The sequence below is a fragment of the Pseudophryne corroboree genome, chromosome 9, assembly GCF_028390025.1.
Source record: "Pseudophryne corroboree isolate aPseCor3 chromosome 9, aPseCor3.hap2, whole genome shotgun sequence".
Taxonomy (NCBI): Eukaryota; Metazoa; Chordata; class Amphibia; order Anura; family Myobatrachidae; genus Pseudophryne; species Pseudophryne corroboree.
In genome coordinates, this window is record NC_086452.1 from 182,682,550 (window position 1) to 182,701,383 (window position 18,834).

Below are 18,834 nucleotides of genomic sequence, written 5' to 3' on the forward strand. Positions count from 1 at the left end.
AAGAAGGAGAGGAGTAAGAACGATACTCGTGGTTCCGGATTGGCCAAGAAGGACTTGGTACCCGGAACTTCAAGAGATGCTCACGGAAGACCCGTGGCCTCTACCTCTAAGACAGGACCTGCTCCAGCAGGGGCCTTGTCTGTTCCAAGACTTACCGCGGCTGCGTTTGACGGCATGGCGGTTGAACGCCGGATCCTGAAGGAAAAAGGCATTCCAGATGAAGTCATCCCTACCCTGGTCAAAGCCAGGAAGGATGTAACCGCAAAACATTATCACCGCATTTGGCGAAAATATGTTGCGTGGTGTGAGGCCAAGAAGGCCCCTACAGAGGAATTTCAACTGGGTCGTTTCCTCCATTTCCTGCAAACAGGACTGTCTATGGGCCTAAAATTAGGGTCCATTAAGGTTCAAATTTCGGCCCTGTCGATTTTCTTCCAGAAAGAACTGGCTTCAGTACCTGAAGTTCAGACATTTGTAAAAGGGGTACTGCATATACAACCTCCTTTTGTGCCTCCAGTGGCACCTTGGGATCTCAATGTTGTTTTGAGGTTCCTTAAGTCACATTGGTTTGAACCACTCACCACGGTGGACTTAAAATATCTCACATGGAAGGTGACGATGCTGTTAGCCCTGGCTTCAGCCAGGCGTGTGTCAGAATTGGCGGCTTTATCATATAAAAGCCCTTACTTAATTTTTCATTCTGACAGGGCAGAATTGAGGACTCGTCCTCAATTTCTCCCTAAGGTGGTTTCTGCTTTTCACATGAACCAACCTATTGTGGTGCCTGCGGCTACTAGGGACTTGGAGGACTCCAAGTTACTTGACGTTGTCAGGGCCCTGAAAATATATGTTTCCAGGACGGCTGGAGTCAGAAAGTCTGACTCGCTGTTTATCCTGTATGCACCCAACAAGCTGGGTGCTCCTGCTTCTAAGCAGACTATTGCTCGTTGGATTTGTAGTACAATTCAGCTTGCACATTCTGTGGCAGGCCTGCCACAGCCAAAATCTGTAAAAGCCCATTCCACAAGGAAAGTGGGCTCATCTTGGGCGGCTGCCCGAGGGGTCTCGGCTTTACAACTTTGCCGAGCAGCTACTTGGTCAGGGGCAAACACGTTTGCTAAATTCTACAAATTTGATACCCTGGCTGAGGAGGACCTGGAGTTCTCTCATTCGGTGCTGCAGAGTCATCCGCACTCTCCCGCCCGTTTGGGAGCTTTGGTATAATCCCCATGGTCCTTACGGAGTCCCAGCATCCACTAGGACGTCAGAGAAAATAAGATTTTACTTACCGATAAATCTATTTCTCGTAGTCCGTAGTGGATGCTGGGCGCCCATCCCAAGTGCGGATTGTCTGCAATACTTGTACATAGTTATTGTTAACTAAATCGGGTTATTGTTGTTGTGAGCCATCTTTTCAGAGGCTCCTTCGTTGTTATCATACTGTTAACTGGGTTCAGATCACAAGTTGTACGGTGTGATTGGTGTGGCTGGTATGAGTCTTACCCGGGATTCAATATCCTTCCTTATTATGTACGCTCGTCCGGGCACAGTATCCTAACTGAGGCTTGGAGGAGGGTCATAGGGGGAGGAGCCAGTGCACACCACCTGATCCTAAAGCTTTTATTCTTGTGCCCTGTCTCCTGCGGAGCCGCTATTCCCCATGGTCCTTACGGAGTCCCAGCATCCACTACGGACTACGAGAAATATATTTATCGGTAAGTAAAATCTTATTAGTCCAGTGTTTGCCCCTTTTAGATGTTAGTTTTTCTGCTGCGGGGTACACTGGGCTTCACAAGGAATGGACAATGGGGGTGTAGAGTAGGATCTTGATCCGAGGCACCAACAGGCTCAAAGCAATGACTGTTCCCAGAATGCACAGCGCCGCCTACCATATCACCCCGCCTCCCTGCACAGGATCTCAGTTTTGTAGTTGGTGCTGCAGTAGCAGGCACTTAACAGAGGGGCTGCTCCAGGCAGCCCTAAGAAGAGCTTTTTTTCTGAGGAAAAAAGTGAAGACTTCAAGGGCAGCAGCAGTGTTACATGTCAGTGGACATTCACGGCTGCAGCTCCGGCTCTCCCCAGCGGCGCTGTACACTCCCGAGCCCTGGTTGCCGGGTAACTACAGCTGGAGGCTCCGGTTTTCTTCTTGTCAGGCACACACGACGGGGGCTCTCCGGGATCGCGTGGCTGCGCTTCGGGAGGTGGTAGGTGGGTCCCGCTTGCGGGACCCGGTCTTTATCGTGATCCGGCGCGGTCAGTGGGAGGCGGGCCGCGCGCGCTGGCAGTGGACACTGTGGCAGTACAGGCGATCCCACTAGATCACCAGGGCATGGGACAGGTCAGGTTTTCTCTATAAACCGTTTTATTAGAGCCCGCAGTACCCGGTGGTTTTGCCAGCAGGGGGATAGAGCTTGGACCTGAAGCTCCTCCCCCAGCCCCAGGGCGCCATTTTCTGCAAATGTCCCCGCCCTGGAGCTGCATATCTGTCTCTCCCTCACTCCCTGGCAGTGTCAGCGGCGCCATTATCCCTCAGCTCACTGTTCCTGGGAATGCTTAGGCAAATCCTCCTATGTAAAGCCGCCTGGTTGTCAGTGCTGTGACTTTACAAGACACTTAAGTAGTCTACCTGCCTTTTTTAGTCAGTGTTAGTTGAGAAAGAGTGCACTTAGTCAGGGTTTCCTAGTACAATTACCCTGTGATATACATCCAGTTCTTACTGTGTACTGTTATATCTATTGTTATATAGCTGTGTAAGCTAGTCCAGTGCAGTATTATTGTTAGTACAGGTTGAGTATCCCATATCCAAATATTCCGAAATACGGAATATTCCGAAATACGGACGTTTTTGAGTGAGAGTGAGATAGTGAAACCTTTGTTTTTTGTTGGCTCAATGTACACAAACTTTGTTTAATACACAATGTTATTAAAAATATTGTATTAAATGACCTTTAGGCTGTGTGTATAAGGTGTATATGAAACATAAATGAATAGTGTGAATGTAGACACACTTTGTTTAATGCACAGTTATAAAAAATATTGTAAAAAATTACCTTCAGGCTGTGTGTATAAGGTGTATATGAAACATAAATGCATTCTGTGCTTAGATTTAGGTCCCATCACCATGGTATCTCATTATGGTATGCAATTATTCCAAAATACGGAAAAATCCGATATCCAAAATACCTCTGGTCCCAAGCATTTTGGATAAGGGATACTCAACCTGTAATAACCTCTGCATTGTACAAACTGTGACTATTTGTGTGTGCATTTGATAGCTGAGTGGTGTCCATTTCGTGTCTTTCACTCAACCTGCTATCCCTATATTCTATAACCTGAGGGGGCTTGGTGTGTCAGGTTTTATCTAATATAGGAGTTTCACAAAGTTATACTGTTTTACGTATTTTTCTCTGATTTAGTCACCATATCTCTCCTTTAACTCTGCTGGTGCTGACTACACTGCGCAGGGGTTTGGGCTAGAGGTATCGTTCTGCTGAAAAATTGTACTGTGTTACCTGATACTGCAAGTTATATCATGTCTGCTTCTGAGGGTAACGGTTCTGGGGCTGAACACACTGCCGGTGTTGCTGAAGCCGCAGATACCTATGTGGAGAATATAGCAGCTTTGGGCTCTGGTTCTGGGGGCTCCTTGACCCCCAGTGGGATGGTGGCAACGGGGGCAAATAACGACCCGCCGTGGGCCACTTTTTCCACGCTTCTGCATATGCTAGTTCATAAACTAACACCCCCTATGGGACCCCCAATGCCGGTACAACCGTTTGTGGTTCCTGCAGCTAACCCGCCGTGGGTGGACGATTTATCTGCTCAAATAAAGAAGTTGAACCAGTCCCTGACTACTAAAAAGCATGACCGTTGCTCGCCTATGTCCAAGGGGTCCTCTAAGCGAGCGATTGTCTCTTCACAATCCACTGCTGTCACTGACACCTCGTCGGATGAAGACTGCACTTACACTGATTCCACAGGTTCTGACTCAGATACTGCTGATGGGGAGGGTGGTTCACATGTGGCTGTTCCTGATCTCTTGGAGGCTATTAAGTTAATTTTACAGATTTACGGATGATCCCGAGCCATCCGTTCCTCCTAAGAAACCAGATAGGTTCAAGCGTCAGAAGGTGATTAAACAAGTTTTACCTCACTCTGACCACCTAATTGATATACGTCAGGAACCCTGTGAAAACCCGGGTACGAAGTTTGTGCCTCAAAAGAAGATAAAGGCTCGCTATCCCCTCGCGCCGGAGCTGTCTAAGAATTGAGAAACGCCTCCTCCAGTGGACTCACATGTGGCTAGGATGGTGGTTTCCTCAGCTCTACCGGTCACCACCGTCACGTCTCTAAAAGAGCCTACGGATAAACGTGTGGAGGGTTGTCTGAAAGCGATTTACACCCTCACGGGTGCTGCACAAAGGCCCACTATTGCAGCTACTTGGGCTGCAGAGGCCATTGAAGCATGGGCCTTGGAGTTAGATGCTGAAATCTCCTCTGACCATGCTAGACAATGCTTGTCTTAAATTGTCACAGCTTCTCGTTATATTAAAGAGGCGGCTTCTTATGCCGGTTTCCTGGCAGCCAATGCCTCTACTACATCAATCCTGGCTCGCCGGATATTGTGGCTGAGATCCTGGTCTGTGGATCTGGACTCTAGGAAAAACCCTGGAGGTACTCCCTTTTAAGGGAGATATTCTGTTTGGGGAGGATTTAAATAAGAATGTGGCTGACTTGGCTACTGCCAAAACTGCCTGTCTGCCAAGTACTGCTCCTTCTGTGTCGAAGGCTAAAGGTGCTTCCTTTCGTCCTTCAGGTAAAGCAAAAGGTCAGGCGTACAACAAGCAGGCCCGCACTTCCAAACCTGGTAAGCATAAGCCCAAAAGAGCCTGGGCGGCCCGTCATCCAGCTTCCAAGACAGATAAGCCTGCTGCATGATGGGGCTTGCCTCCCTCTGGGGGATCCCAGGGTGGGGGGCCGGCTTCTAGGGTATACCCAGGAATGGTTGAAGACCACTTCAGATGCCTGGGTACGGGAAGTCGTCACACGAGGTTACGCCATAGCCTTCAAAAACCGGCCCCCTCATCGATTTTGCCAGACAGATGTCCCGTTGGACAAGACAAAGGCAAACACTCTCTACATTCGGTGGTACAGACCCTCCTGGATACATGAGTCGTAGTACAGGTGCCTCTTGCGCAGAGGGGCCGGGGGTACTGTTCTCCGCTGTTTCTAGTCCCGAAACCGAATGGGTCCTTCCGGCCCATTCTCAACCTCCAAGGCATTGAACAGGTTTGTGAAGGTTTCCAAGTTCCGGATGGAAACCCTTCTCTCTATAATTCTGGCCTTGGAACCTGGGGACTTCATGGTCTCTCTGGATATACAGGATGCTTACCTGCATGTTCCTATAGCAGTGTCTCATCAGCAATACCTGAGATTTGCGATTGGCAACTGCCATTACCAGTTTCGGGCGTTACCTTTTGGTTTAACAACGGCTCCGCAAGTCTTTACAAAAGTCATGGCGGTGATGACGGTGGTACTCTGCCGTCAAGGGGTCAGGATACTGCCGTATTTGGACGACTTGTTAATCCTGGCAAATTCCCCAGAACTTCTCCTGCGTCATCTAGATGTGACGGTCCGGTTTCTGCAAGCCCACGGGTGGCTCATCAACTGGAAGAAGTCATCCCTGATCCCTGCTCAGAGCATGGTGCATCTGGGAGCACTATTGGACACTCGCAACCAGCGGTTGTTCCTGTCTCAGGAGAAAGTCCTGAAACTTCAGGACAGGATTCGTTGCTTCCTATCTTGTCCGCAAGTGTCGATACATTCGGCGATGCAGGTGCTGGGCCTCATGGTGTCGGCATTCGACATGGTGGAGTACGCTCAATTTCATTCTCGCCCTCTCCAGAGGCTGATTCTAGCCAAATGGGATGGCCTGCCTCACCGGATCAGGTCTCAAATTATCTCATTGACTCCGGAGGTCCGTCTGTCGCTGCTCTGGTGGCTCCGGGACAAACAACTGTGCAAGGGACGTCCGTTCTGGATGTCCGACTGGGTCCTGTTGACGACAGATGCCAGTCTAAGAGGTTGGGGCGCGGTGCTGGAGCAACACTCCCTTCAGGGGCGGTGGACCAAGGAGGAGTCTCTCCTCTCGATCAATATTCTGGAGTTGCGGGCGGTCTTCAATGCCTTGAACGTAGCCCAGCATTTAATTCAGAACCGTCCTGTTCAAGTACAGTAGGACAACGCCACCACAGTGGCTTACATAAACCATCAAGGCGGCACTCGAAGCCGCCTAGCAATGTAGTTACTCTCACTGATTCTACAGTGGGCAGAACACCATCTACCGGCCATATCGGCAATATTCATTCCGGGAGTCCTGAATTGGGAAGCGGACTTTCTCAGTCGTCAGGACGTGCATGCCGGCGAGTGGGGCCTCCATCCAGAAGTGTTTCAACTCCTAGTGGAAAGGTGGGGCCTTCCAGACGTAGATCTGATGGCGTCTCAACACAATCACAAGGTTCCGGTCTTCGGAGCAAGGACAAGGGATCCTCAAGCAGAATTCGTGATTGCGCTGGCGGTATCGTGGAGGTTTCGGCTGCCATACGTGTTCCCTTCGGTGTCACTCCTGCCCAGGGTAATTCGGAAGTTCAAGCAAGAAAAAGGAATTCTGCTTCTCATAGCTCCAGCGTGGCCCAGACGGCACTGGTTCTCAGACCTGCAAGGCCTATCGTCAGAGCGTCCATTTCTACTTCCACAACGCCCAGACCTTCTTGTTCAGGGCCCCTGTGTCTACCAGGACCTAGCCCGGCTGTCTTTGACGGCGTGGCTCTCGAAGCTTCCGTCTTAAGGGCTAAAGGGTTTTCTGAGGCGGTCATTCAAACTATGTTGCGGGCCCGGAAACCGGCTTTGGCTCGGATTTACTATAGGGTCTGGCATTCTTACTTTGTTTTGTGCGCATCTAACGATTATGACGCTTCCAAGTTTAGTATAGCCCAGTTGTTGGCTTTTCTTCAGCAGGGCCTGGACTTAGGCCTGCCTCTGGCCTCACTCAAGGTTCAAATATCTTTCTGTGTGGTTTCAGAGAAAAATTGCGACCTTACCTGATGTGCATACCTTTACTCAGGGCGTGTTGCGTATCCAACCTCACTATGTCCCGCCTGTGGCTCCTTGGGACTTGTCTGTGTTTTTGGAGGCGTTACAAGAGTCTCCGTTTGAACCTCTTGGTTCAGCTGACCTTAAGTGGCTTTCCCTTAAGGTGGTGTTTCTGCTGGCTATTGCTTCAGCTAGAAGAGTGTTTGATTTGGGTGCCTTGTCCTGTAGTTCCCCATATCTGATATTTCATCGTGACCGGACGGTTCTTAGGACTCGTCCTGGCTATCTACCTAAGGTGGTTTCTTCGTTCCACCTTAATCAGGAGATTGTAGTTCCGGCACTTGCTTCTCCTGATCTGTCTCCCAAAGAGCGGTCTTTGGATGTGGTACGGGCTCTCCGTATCTTTGTGAAGAGAACTGCTCCTATTAGGAAATCGGATTCTCTTTTTGTTGTGTTTGGGTTTCACAAACGTGGCTGGCCTGCTCACAAGCAAACTCTGGCCAGATGGATTAGAATGGTGATTGCACATGCTTATGTGAAGGCTGGTCTCTCTGCTCCTGATCACATTAAGTCCCATTCTAATCGGTCTGTTGGACCTTCTTGGGCGGCCCAACGTGGTGCGGCCCTTGAACAATTGTGCAAGGCTGCTAACGTGGTCCTCTGTGAGCACGTTCATAAGGTTCTATGCCTTCGATACTGCCGCTTCCCAGGATGCTTCCTTTGGACGCCGGGTTCTTGTGCCCGCTACAGTGCGTCCCCTCCCATAAGGAACTGCTTTAGGACATCCCCATTGTCCATTCCTTGTGGAGCCCAGTGTACCCCGCAGCAGAAAATTAGTTTTATGGTAAGAACTTACCTTTGTTAAAACTCCTTCTGCGAGGTACACTGGGCTCCACAAGGCGCCCACCCTGACGCACTTAACTTCTTTGGGTTGGTATGGCATTAGCCGCTGACACTTCTCCTGTTGCGAGAATGCGGTGTTGTGGCTACTAACCGTTGTCGTCTCTTTTCCTGCTACTGCATTGGACTGGTTAACTAAAAACTGAGATCCTGTGCAGGAAGGCGGGGTGATATAGGAGGCGGCGCTGTGCATTCTGGGAACAGGAATTTAGGAGTGATTAACACCCCAGCTCCTGGCGCAAATATATTAATTATGTAATTTATTCAGTACACCAGCTGCACACATTAGAGGATTGGCAATATCCTCAGATAGACACAAAGGAATAAATAATTTTTTATTAAGCAATATCAGAGCACCTAGCGCAATACATTAGTTTTCTTCCTTGCATTCTGGGAACAGTCAAAGCTTTGAGCCTGTTGGTGCCTCGGATCAAGATCCTACTCTACACCCCCATTGTCCATTCCTTGTGGAGCCCAGTGTACCTCGCAGAAAGAGTTTTAACAAAGGTAAGTTCTTACCATAAAACTCGTTTTAATCTTGTGGTGTTTTAAATATGAATATTTATAACTGTCGCCTTGAATAGTAAATTGTTAAATATTTGTGATGATTGACAGAGATCATATTTAACCTTTCTTATTGCTATTGATAAATTAGTGACCTGTAGTTGTATATTTGTGTGTGTTTGTTTTCCTGTGTATTATCTCTAGGAGGATTGCAACATTCCTGTACCACTTCTCAGTTCAATCCAATATACTACGTTATTCCTACGTGTTGGATTTGTTTCCTCTTTGTGTTTTTTGTGTGTGAAGGTTTCGTGAAACTGTTACAAAGTAATTCACTATTTTGAATAATCGCTAAAGTGACCTTTAACAACCTAGGTGAGGCAAAACGTTTTCAGATGCGAATTTAATATCCTCAATAGCTAGAGACTTGGGAACATGGAGAACTGCATGGATTGCCGGAAATGTAGGCGCCATAGCCATCGTCCGTTGTGCGCGCTAATTATTTATTTTCTCTCTTTGTACAGCGAAATTTGTTGGAAGATGACTCTGATGAGGAGGAAGATTTCTTCTTGTAAGTAATACCCAAGTCTGTACTTCATATGATAGGTATAACTTAATGCTGTAACAACATAGTACTAGAGGACTAGGAACATGCACATGGCTGCAGCCCCAAACACCACAGTAGATGATCCTAGTACATCACACCTTCTATGTATAAGACATTTTCTTTTATTAATTTAGCCTCCTACTGGAGAAGTTTATGGTAGATGTCTTTTATGAGCTGTCTGCCATTTCTTTGCCTGTTTTCTCGTATTTAGATCTTTAAACTCTGTCCATACCCCCATAATGGCCTATCGTAAACCCAATGACCATATTGCCCCCTTCCCCCCCACCCCCACCCCGCCTCCAGTAAGGCAGTAGAAAAGGAAATTAAAGGATAGCACTGCCAATTTTATATAATACAAGGCTAATTTTGCTTCACACCTCTAAAGGGGGGGGGGGTGAAAGTGTTTTGCCCTCCATCGGCCACAAGATGGTACCCGATGGAGCAATTCTAGTGTTGCTCTGTTTGGGCGTACACCGTCGCCAGCATTGACATTACGGTTTTGTTGTTCCATCCTTTTGATGGACTGGTAACTAGTTAGTTTTTTTTTTTGTAAATTCTGTTTATTAGATTTTCAATAGAGAAATAGTACATATAATCCAGAACAAGATATCAATATCACAAAGTAATCAGAGGCAATATTCCAGAAGGCCCCACACATTGAAATAGGTCCATCAGAATTTCAACCGCTACATACAGTGGACTAGCAGTGGAGCCATCAGTGAAGTATACACAGATACAATTGATATCGAAAATACATCCTGACCAAATAAACAGGAAGGGGGGGGGAACCAAAACACAGACAAGGGGAAGATAGGGAGGGAAGGAGTAGGAAAATACGAGAGAGAGAGTGGGCATCCCGGATTGTCAACAAACATATGTGATAAACGACAGCAGGGAGTGGTTTACGTGGAGGAAAGGGAGATTCTCTTATGGAGAGAGTACTCAGTACGGTCAAATAGTGCAAATATGGAGTCTTGGGTCGATGAGTCAAGAGAGAGTATAAACAAGACTTATTTCTTATGGAATGTGACCGCTCCAGTGATGACATTAGACAAAGCAGTTCTCCTATCGAAATACATGAGTTGCAACATCTTTTGGTGAACTTCGGAGAGTGAAGGAGAAGTGCGCAATAGCCAATGGGTTAAAATTATTTTCTTTGCAACCGTAACTATGACTGTCAGTAATGGAGTGAAGGCACGTCTATTCATGCCAAGATTCCAGCTCCTAAAATCCGCCAGTAAGCAGGCAAAGGGGTCAAGGATAGGTAAAAATTTGAAAATGCGTTTAATATAATAAAGAATTTTGTACCAGAAGCGGCGTATATATGGCCAATCCCACATACAGTGGAGAAAGGAGGCGGTAGCACAATGACATTTAATACATTCAGCAGAGTTAGTCGGGTTAAAATGAGCATATTGTGCTGGGGAGATGTAGGCCCTGTGGAGTGTTCTAATATGAACCTCCTGTAAATAAGATGCTTGGAGCGTTTTCAAGGCCTGAATAAAGTGATTATTCATATGATCTGGCTGGGTAGGATATGTCAAATCAACATCCCAAGATCGTCTGACAGCCTCCCATCATTTCTCTAAGTTACACTTAGTGAGGAGAGAGTACAATTAACTGATGCGGTACATTTTCTGTGCGCTGAGCACTATCAGAGGCATCAATGGATCAGCAAGTGGAGTGGAGATTTGTGAGGAGGTAGACCAGGTAAGAGAAGAAAGGTAATGTCTCATTTGGAGGTACATAAAGAAATGATTATGTGGAATATCATATGAGGCAACAAGGTCAGCAAATTGAACAAAATTGACGCCCGGGTCAAATACCTTGGTAGAGTCGGACAGTCCCTTATTCCTCCAGAGCCGGAACAGGGCATTAGAAATAGAAGGCGGGAAATCTGGATTACTCCATATCGGAATAGAAGCAGCATATAGTGGATTCCTGTTCAACCGTTTGCTAACCCATCGCCATGACAGAAATATGTCTTTAAATAAAATGTGTCTTTATCTGAGGGGGAGTAAGAGCGGGCGGTGTTAGGAGCAAAGCGGCTGGGGAAAAGGGGTAAAATAAAGCTTCATCAACACTTAAATCAGTAAAGGTAGATTTGTTATTCAATCTGTCAGTAACGTATCGAAACATGATTGAGTGAGAATATGAGGGGAGATCTGGTAAACCCATGCCCCCTACTTTTCGAGGGCCTATAAGTTTGGAAAGGGCAATTTTAGGCTTCTTCCCCATCCACAAAAAAGAATTCATCATCCTCCGCAAAGCTTCCAAGTCATGTGCTTAAACAGACTGGCAGTTTTTGCATCACATAAAAGATTTTAGGGAATATTATACTTTGTATAACAACAATTCGGCCTAGGAGAGATATCGGGAGAAGTTTTCAGCCTAGAGTAGGGCAGAGATCCTAGCAATGACAGGTGAAAAATTTAGAGAGTAGAGTCGGGAAAGAGTGGATGGTATGTGAATTCCCAGACATTTAATGGAGGTGTTAGTGGAGCGAAATGGAAGGGAGGAGAGGAAAGAGGCTAAAGTAGTGTAAGTGGAGCCTAAATAAAGTAGCTCTGATTTAGAGATATTAATGCGGTAACCCGCAATAATGCCAAAAGAGTGAATTAATTCCAAAATAGCAGGGATAGAGCGCTGGGGGTCAGATATAAATAATAGCATGTCGTCGGCAAACAGTGACACCTTCAATTCCTTGTTACTAATTTTTATTCCGGTGAATGTGGAGGAGGATCTGAGGGCAATGGCTAGGGGTTCTAGGGCCAAGGCAAACAAAAGAGGTGATAAGGGACATCCTTGCCTGGTGCCTTTTTTAATTTCGAAGGGAGCTGATAAAAGACCGTTGCAAGAGATTTGCGATTTAGCATTGTAAATAAGAATTTACTTACCGATAATTCTATTTCTCGTAGTCCGTAGTGGATGCTGGGACTCCGTCAGGACCATGGGGAATAGCGGCTCCGCAGGAGACTGGGCACAAAAGTAAAAGCTTTAGGACTACCTGGTGTGCACTGGCTCCTCCCCCTATGACCCTCCTCCAAGCCTCAGTTAGGATACTGTGCCCGGACGAGCGTACACAATAAGGAAGGATTTTGAATCCCGGGTAAGACTCATACCAGCCACACCAATCACACCATATAACTTGTGATCTAAACCCAGTTAACAGTATGATAACATGAGGAGCCTCCAGAACAGATGGCTCACTACAACAAAACCCGAATTTTTGGCAACAATAACTATGTACAAGTATTGCAGACAAGCCGCACTTGGGATGGGCGCCCAGCATCCACTACGGACTACGAGAAATAGAATTATCGGTAAGTAAATTCTTATTTTCTCTGACGTCCTTGTGGATGCTGGGACTCCGTCAGGACCATGGGGATTATACCAAAGCTCCCAAACGGGCGGGAGGGTATCAAATTTGTAGAATTTTACAAACGTGTTTTCCCCTGACCACGTAGCTGCTCGGCAAAGTTGTAAAGCCGAGACCCCTCGGGCAGCCGCCCAAGATGAGCCCACCTTCCTTGTGGAATGGGCATTGACAGATTTTGGCTGTGGCAGGCCTGCCACAGAATGTGCAAGCTGAATTGTACTACAAATCCAACGAGCAATAGTCTGCTTAGAAGCAGGAGCACCCAGCTTGTTGGGTGCATACAATATAAACAGCGAGTCAGATTTCCTGACTCCAGCCGTCCTGGAAACATATATTTTCAGGGCCCTGACTACATCCAGTAACTTGGAATCCTCCAAGTCCCCAGTAGCCGCAGGCACCACAATAGATTGGTTTAGGTGAAACGCTGAAACCACCTTAGGGAGAAATTGAGGGCGAGTCCTCAATTCCGCCCTATCCGAATGAAATATCAGGTAAGGGCTTTTATAGGATAAAGCCGCCAATTCTGATACGCGCCTGGCTGAAGCCAGGGCCAACAGCATTACCACTTTCCATGTGAGATATTTTAAATCCACTGTGGCAAGTGGTTCGAACCAATGTGATTTTAGGAATCCCAAAACCACATTGAGATCCCAGGGTGCCACTGGAGGCACAAAGGGAGGCTGTATATGCAGTACCCCCTTTACAAAAGTCTGGACTTCAGGAACTGAAGCCAATTCTTTCTGGAAGAAAATCGACAAGGCCGAAATTTGAACCTTAATGGATCCTAATTTTAGGCCCATGGACAGTCCAGTTTGCAGGAAATGCAGGAAACGACCTAGTTGAAATTCCTCTGTCGGGGCCTTCCTGGCCTCGCACCACGCAACATATTTCCTCCAAATACGGTGATAATGTTGTGCAGTTACATCCTTCCTGGCTTTGATCAAGGTAGGGATGACTTCATCTGGAATGCCTTTTTCCTTCAGGATCCGGCGTTCAACCGCCATGCCGTCAAACGCAGCCGCGGTAAGTCTTGGAACAGACAGGGTCCTTGCTGGAGCAGGTCCTTTCTTAGAGGTAGAGGCCACGGATCCTCCGTGAGCATCTCTTGAAGTTCCGGGTACCAAGTCCTTCTTGGCCAATCCGGAGCCACGAGTATAGTTCTTACTCCTCTCCGTCTTATAATCCTCAGTACCTTTGGTATGAGAGGCAGAGGAGGGAACACATACACTGACTGGTACACCCACGGTGTTACCAGAGCGTCCACCGCTATTGCCTGAGGGTCCCTTGACCTGGCGCAATACCTGTCTAGTTTTTTGTTGAGGCGGGACGCCATCATGTCCACCTTTGGTTTTTCCCAACGGTTTACAATCACTTGGAAGACTTCTGGATGAAGTCCCCACTCTCCCGGGTGGAGATCGTGTCTGCTGAGAAAATCTGCTTCCCAGTTGTCCACTCCGGGAATGAACACTGCTAACAGTGCTATCACATGATTTTCCGCCCAGCGAAGAATCCTTGCAGCTTCTGCCATCGCTCTCCTGCTTCTTGTGCCGCCCTGTCTGTTTACGTGGGCGACTGCCGTGATGTTGTCCGACTGGATCAACACCGGCTGACCCTGAAGCAGAGGCCTTGCTTGACTTAGGGCATTGTAAATGGCCCTTAGTTCCAGGATATTTATGTGAAATGACGTTTCCATGCTTGACCACAAGCCCTGGAAATTTCTTCCCTGTGTGACTGCTCCCCAGCCTCTCAGGCTGGCATCCGTGGTCACCAGGACCCAGTCCTGAATGCCGAATCTGCGGCCCTCTAGAAGATGAGCACTCTGCAACCACCACAGGAGAGACACCCTTGTCCTCGGAGACAGGGTTATCCGCTGATGCATCTGAAGATGCGATCCGGACCATTTGTCCAGCAGATCCCACTGAAAAGTTCTTGCGTGGAATCTGCCGAATGGAATCGCTTCGTAAGAAGCCACCATTTTTCCCAGGACCCTTGTGCATTGATGCACTGACACTTGGCCTGGTTTTAGGAGGTTCCTGACTAGCTCGGATAACTCCCTGGCTTTCTCCTCCGGGAGAAACACCTTTTTCTGGACTGTGTCCAGAATCATCCCTAGGAACAGCAGACGTGTCGTTGGAATCAGCTGCGATTTTGGAATATTTAGAATCCACCCGTGCTGTCGTAGCACTACTTGAGATAGTGCTACTCCGACCTATAACTGTTCCCTGGACCTTGCCCTTATCAGGAGATCGTCCAAGTAAGGGATAATTAAGACGCCTTTTCTTCGAAGAAGAATCATCATTTCGGCCATTACCTTGGTAAAGACCCGGGGTGCCGTGGACAATCCAAACGGCAGCGTCTGAAACTGATAATGACAGTCCTGTACCACAAACCTGAGGTACCCTTGGTGAGAAGGGTAAATTGGGACATGGAGGTAAGCATCCTTGATGTCCAGAGACACCATATAGTCCCCTTCTTCCAGGTTCGCTATCACTGCTCTGAGTGACTCCATCTTGAATTTGAACCTTTGTATGTAAGTGTTCAAGGATTTCAGATTTAAAATAGGTCTCACCGAGCCGTCCGGCTTCGGTACCACAAACAGCGTGGAATAATACCCCTTTCCCTGTTGTAGGAGGGGTACCTTGATTATCACCTGCTGGGAATACAGCTTGTGAATGGCTTCCAATACCGCCTCCCTGTCGGAGGGAGACGTTGGTAAAGCAGACTTCAGGAACCGGCGAGGGGGAGACGTCTCGAATTCCAATTTGTACCCCTGAGATACTACCTGCAGGATCCAGGGGTCCACTTGCGAGTGAGCCCACTGCGCGCTGAAATTCTTGAGACGGCCCCCCACCGTACCTGAGTCCGCTTGTAAGGCCCCAGCGTCATGCTGAGGACTTGGCAGAAGCGGGGGAGGGCTTCTGTTCCTGGGAAGAGGCTGCCTGCTGCAGTCTTTTTCCCCTTCCTCTGCCCCGGGGCAGAAATGAGTGGCCTTTTGCCCGCTTGCCCTTATGGGGACGAAAGGACTGAGCCTGAAAAGACGGTGTCTTTTTCTGCTGAGAGGTGACCTGGGGTAAAAAGGTGGATTTCCCAGCCGTTGCCGTGGCCACCAGGTCCGATAGACCGACCCCAAATAACTCCTCCCCTTTATACGGCAATACTTCCATATGCCGTTTGGAATCCGCATCACCTGACCACTGTCGCGTCCATAACCCTCTTCTGGCAGAAATGGACAGCGCACTTACTCTTGATGCCAGAGTGCAAATATCCCTCTGTGCATCTCGCATATATAGAAATGCATCCTTTAAATGCTCTATAGTCAATAATATACTGTCCCTGTCCAGGGTATCAATATTTTCAGTCAGGGAATCCGACCAAGCCACCCCAGCACTGCACATCCAGGCTTATGCGATTGCTTGTCGCAGTATAACACCAGTATGTGTGTATATACTTTTTAGGATATTTTCCAGCTTCCTATCAGCTGGATCCTTGAGGGCGGCCGTATCAGGAGACGGTAACGCCACTTGTTTTGATAAGCGTGTGAGCGCCTTATCTACCCTAGGGGGTGTTTCCCAACGCGCCCTAACCTCTGGCGGGAAAGGGTATAATGCCAATAATTTTTTTAGAAATTAGCAGTTTTTTATCGGGGGAAACCCACGCTTCATCACAAACCTCATTTAATTCATCTGATTCAGGAAAAACTACGGGTAGTTTTTTCACACCCCACATAATACCCTTTTTTGTGGTACTTGTAGTATCAGAAATGTTCAAAACCTCCTTCATTGCCGTGATCATGTAACGTGTGGCCCTACTGGAAATCACGTTTGTTTCCTCACCGTCGACACTGGAGTCAGTGTCCGTGTCTGGGTCTTTGTCGACCATCTGAGGTAACGGGCGCTTTAGAGCCCCTGACGGTGTTTGAGACGCCTGGACAGGTACTAACTGATTTGCCGGCTGTCTCATGTCGTCAACAGTCTTTTGTAAAGTGCTGACGCTATCACGTAATTCCTTCCATAAGACCATCCAGTCAGGTGTCGACTCCCTAGGGGGTGACATCACTATTACAGGCAATTGCTCCGCCTCCATACCATTTTCCTCCTCATACATGTTGACACAAACGTACCGACACACAGCACACACACAGGGAATGCTCTGATAGAGGACAGGACCCCACTAGCCCTTTGGGGAGACAGAGGGAGAGTTTGCCAGCACACACCAGAGCGCTATATATATACAGGGATAACCTTATATAAGTGTTTTTCCCTATATAGCTGCTGTATAGATTAATCTGCCAATTTAGTGCCCCCCCTCTCTTGTTTTACCCTGTTTCTGTAGTGCAGGACTGCAGGGGAGAGTCAGGGAGACGTCCTTCCAGCGGAGCTGTGAGGGAAAATGGCGCTTGTGTGCTGAGGAGATAGGCTCCGCCCCCTTCTCGGCGGCCTTTCTCCCGCTTTTTTGAGGAAAACTGGCAGGGGTTAAATGCATCCATATAGCCCAGGAGCTATATGTGATGTATTTTTTTTGCCATCTAAGGTGTTTTTATTGCGTCTCAGGGCGCCCCCCCCCCCCCCCAGCGCCCTGCACCCTCAGTGATCGAAGTGTGAAGTGTGCTGAGAGCAATGGCGCACAGCTGCGGTGCTGTGCGCTACCTTATTGAAGACAGGACGTCTTCTGCCGCCGATTTCCCGGACCTCTTCTGGCTCTGTAAGGGGGCCGGCGGCGCGGCTCTGGGACCCATCCATGGCTGGGCCTGTGATCGGTCCCTCTGGAGCTAATGTCCAGTAGCCTAAGAAGCCCAATCCACTCTGCACGCAGGTGAGTTCGCTTCTTCTCCCCTTAGTCCCTCGGTGCAGTGAGCCTGTTGCCAGCAGGACTCACTGAAAATAAAAAACCTATACTTAAACTTTTTCACTAAGCAGCTCAGGAGAGCCACCTAGTGTGCACCCTTCTCGTTCGGGCACAAAAATCTAACTGAGGCTTGGAGGAGGGTCATAGGGGGAGGAGCCAGTGCACACCAGGTAGTCCTAAAGCTTTTACTTTTGGGCCCAGTCTCCTGCGGAGCCGCTATTCTCCATGGTCCTGACGGAGTCCCAGCATCCACAAGGACGTCCGAGAAATAAAGGCATTTGATCATGGAAATGAAATGAGGGGGGAACCCAAATCTATCCAGGGTAAGGAATAGATGCTGCCAATTCACATGATCAAATGCCTTATCGGCATCTAGCGATAGCAACAAGTTAGAGGCTAAGGGAGAGACATCAGAAATGGAAACGGCAGAAAGAACTCGATGAATGTTAATTTCAGAGTGGCGTCCAGATATAAAACCCGATTGGTCCGGGTGGATCAAGAGGGGCATAAGAGGTTTCAATCTGTCCGCCAGTATTTTTGTGAGTAATTTGTAGTCTAAATTTAATAAAGATATAGGGTGGTAAGATTCTGGTAGTGACAGGTCCCTGTCGGGCTTAGGCAATAATTTGAGAGTAGCAGAATTAAAATGAGCCGGGGCTATAAGTGAGGACATCATAGAATTAAGAGCTTTGACCAGGACCGGACCCACATGGGGAAGTAAGATGTTATAAAAGTCCCTACTAAAGCCATCTGGGCCCAGGGCCTTGTCAGACTTAGTATGGTGTACAGCCTTTTCCACTTCAGAGAGAGATATGGGTGCTATGAGCGAGTCAGCATTACTAGGGGATAATCGAGGAGGGTGGATAGACTCCCAAAAAGATGAATTAATATGAGAACCAGGCAAGGATGACGGGGTGGAGGAAGCGGGTCAGAATACAGCCGTCTATAAAATGCACCAAGGACGTCAGCAATCTCCAGATCGGAGGTAGTAAACGTGTCAGGAGTCTTGCGGAGGGGATGAATCACAGCGGGCGAACAGGCACCCTTGAGAAGATTGGTGAGTAGTTTCCCGGTTTTGTTGCCGAACTTATTGAATCGGTAATTGACCGAGAACATGTGCCTATCACCCATAGATCCCATATATTCTTCAAAGTGTGTTTTGGATTGTAGGTTAGATTGTCTATTATTAGAGGATGGACATCTTTTATATTGCTGAAAACTAAGGGTAAGAGCTGACGAGTGAGAAATATTTGGAGGTGTATTGACGTTTGGAATGTGCTACGAAGGAGATGATGTCACCTCTAAGAACAGTCTTCGTGGTCATCCAAAATAGCATTGGATCCGAATCAATGTGAGATCCATTGAGTTGTTCAAAATCCTTCCAAGCCGATTCCAAACGTAAACAGAAATCAGGGGATTTGGCTAAGTATGAGGGAAACTTCCATAATCTAGGTGTGGGGGAAGAGGAGTCGAGAGTTAGGGTAGCCGTCACAACAGCGTGATCCGA

The 18,834-nt window shown here is 47.9% G+C and overlaps 1 protein-coding gene across 3 annotated transcripts in view; it reads left to right on the forward strand.

Annotated features, from left to right (window-relative positions):
• Positions 1-18,834, forward strand: part of VAMP4 (vesicle associated membrane protein 4) — a 132,558-nt gene that overhangs the window by 48,336 nt on the left and 65,388 nt on the right. For all 3 annotated transcript variants that reach the window (XM_063939992.1, XM_063939993.1, XM_063939994.1), the window contains exon 3: positions 9,021-9,067. In XM_063939992.1, the coding sequence (XP_063796062.1) occupies positions 9,021-9,067 (47 nt within the window). The remainder of the gene's footprint in view (positions 1-9,020; positions 9,068-18,834) is intronic.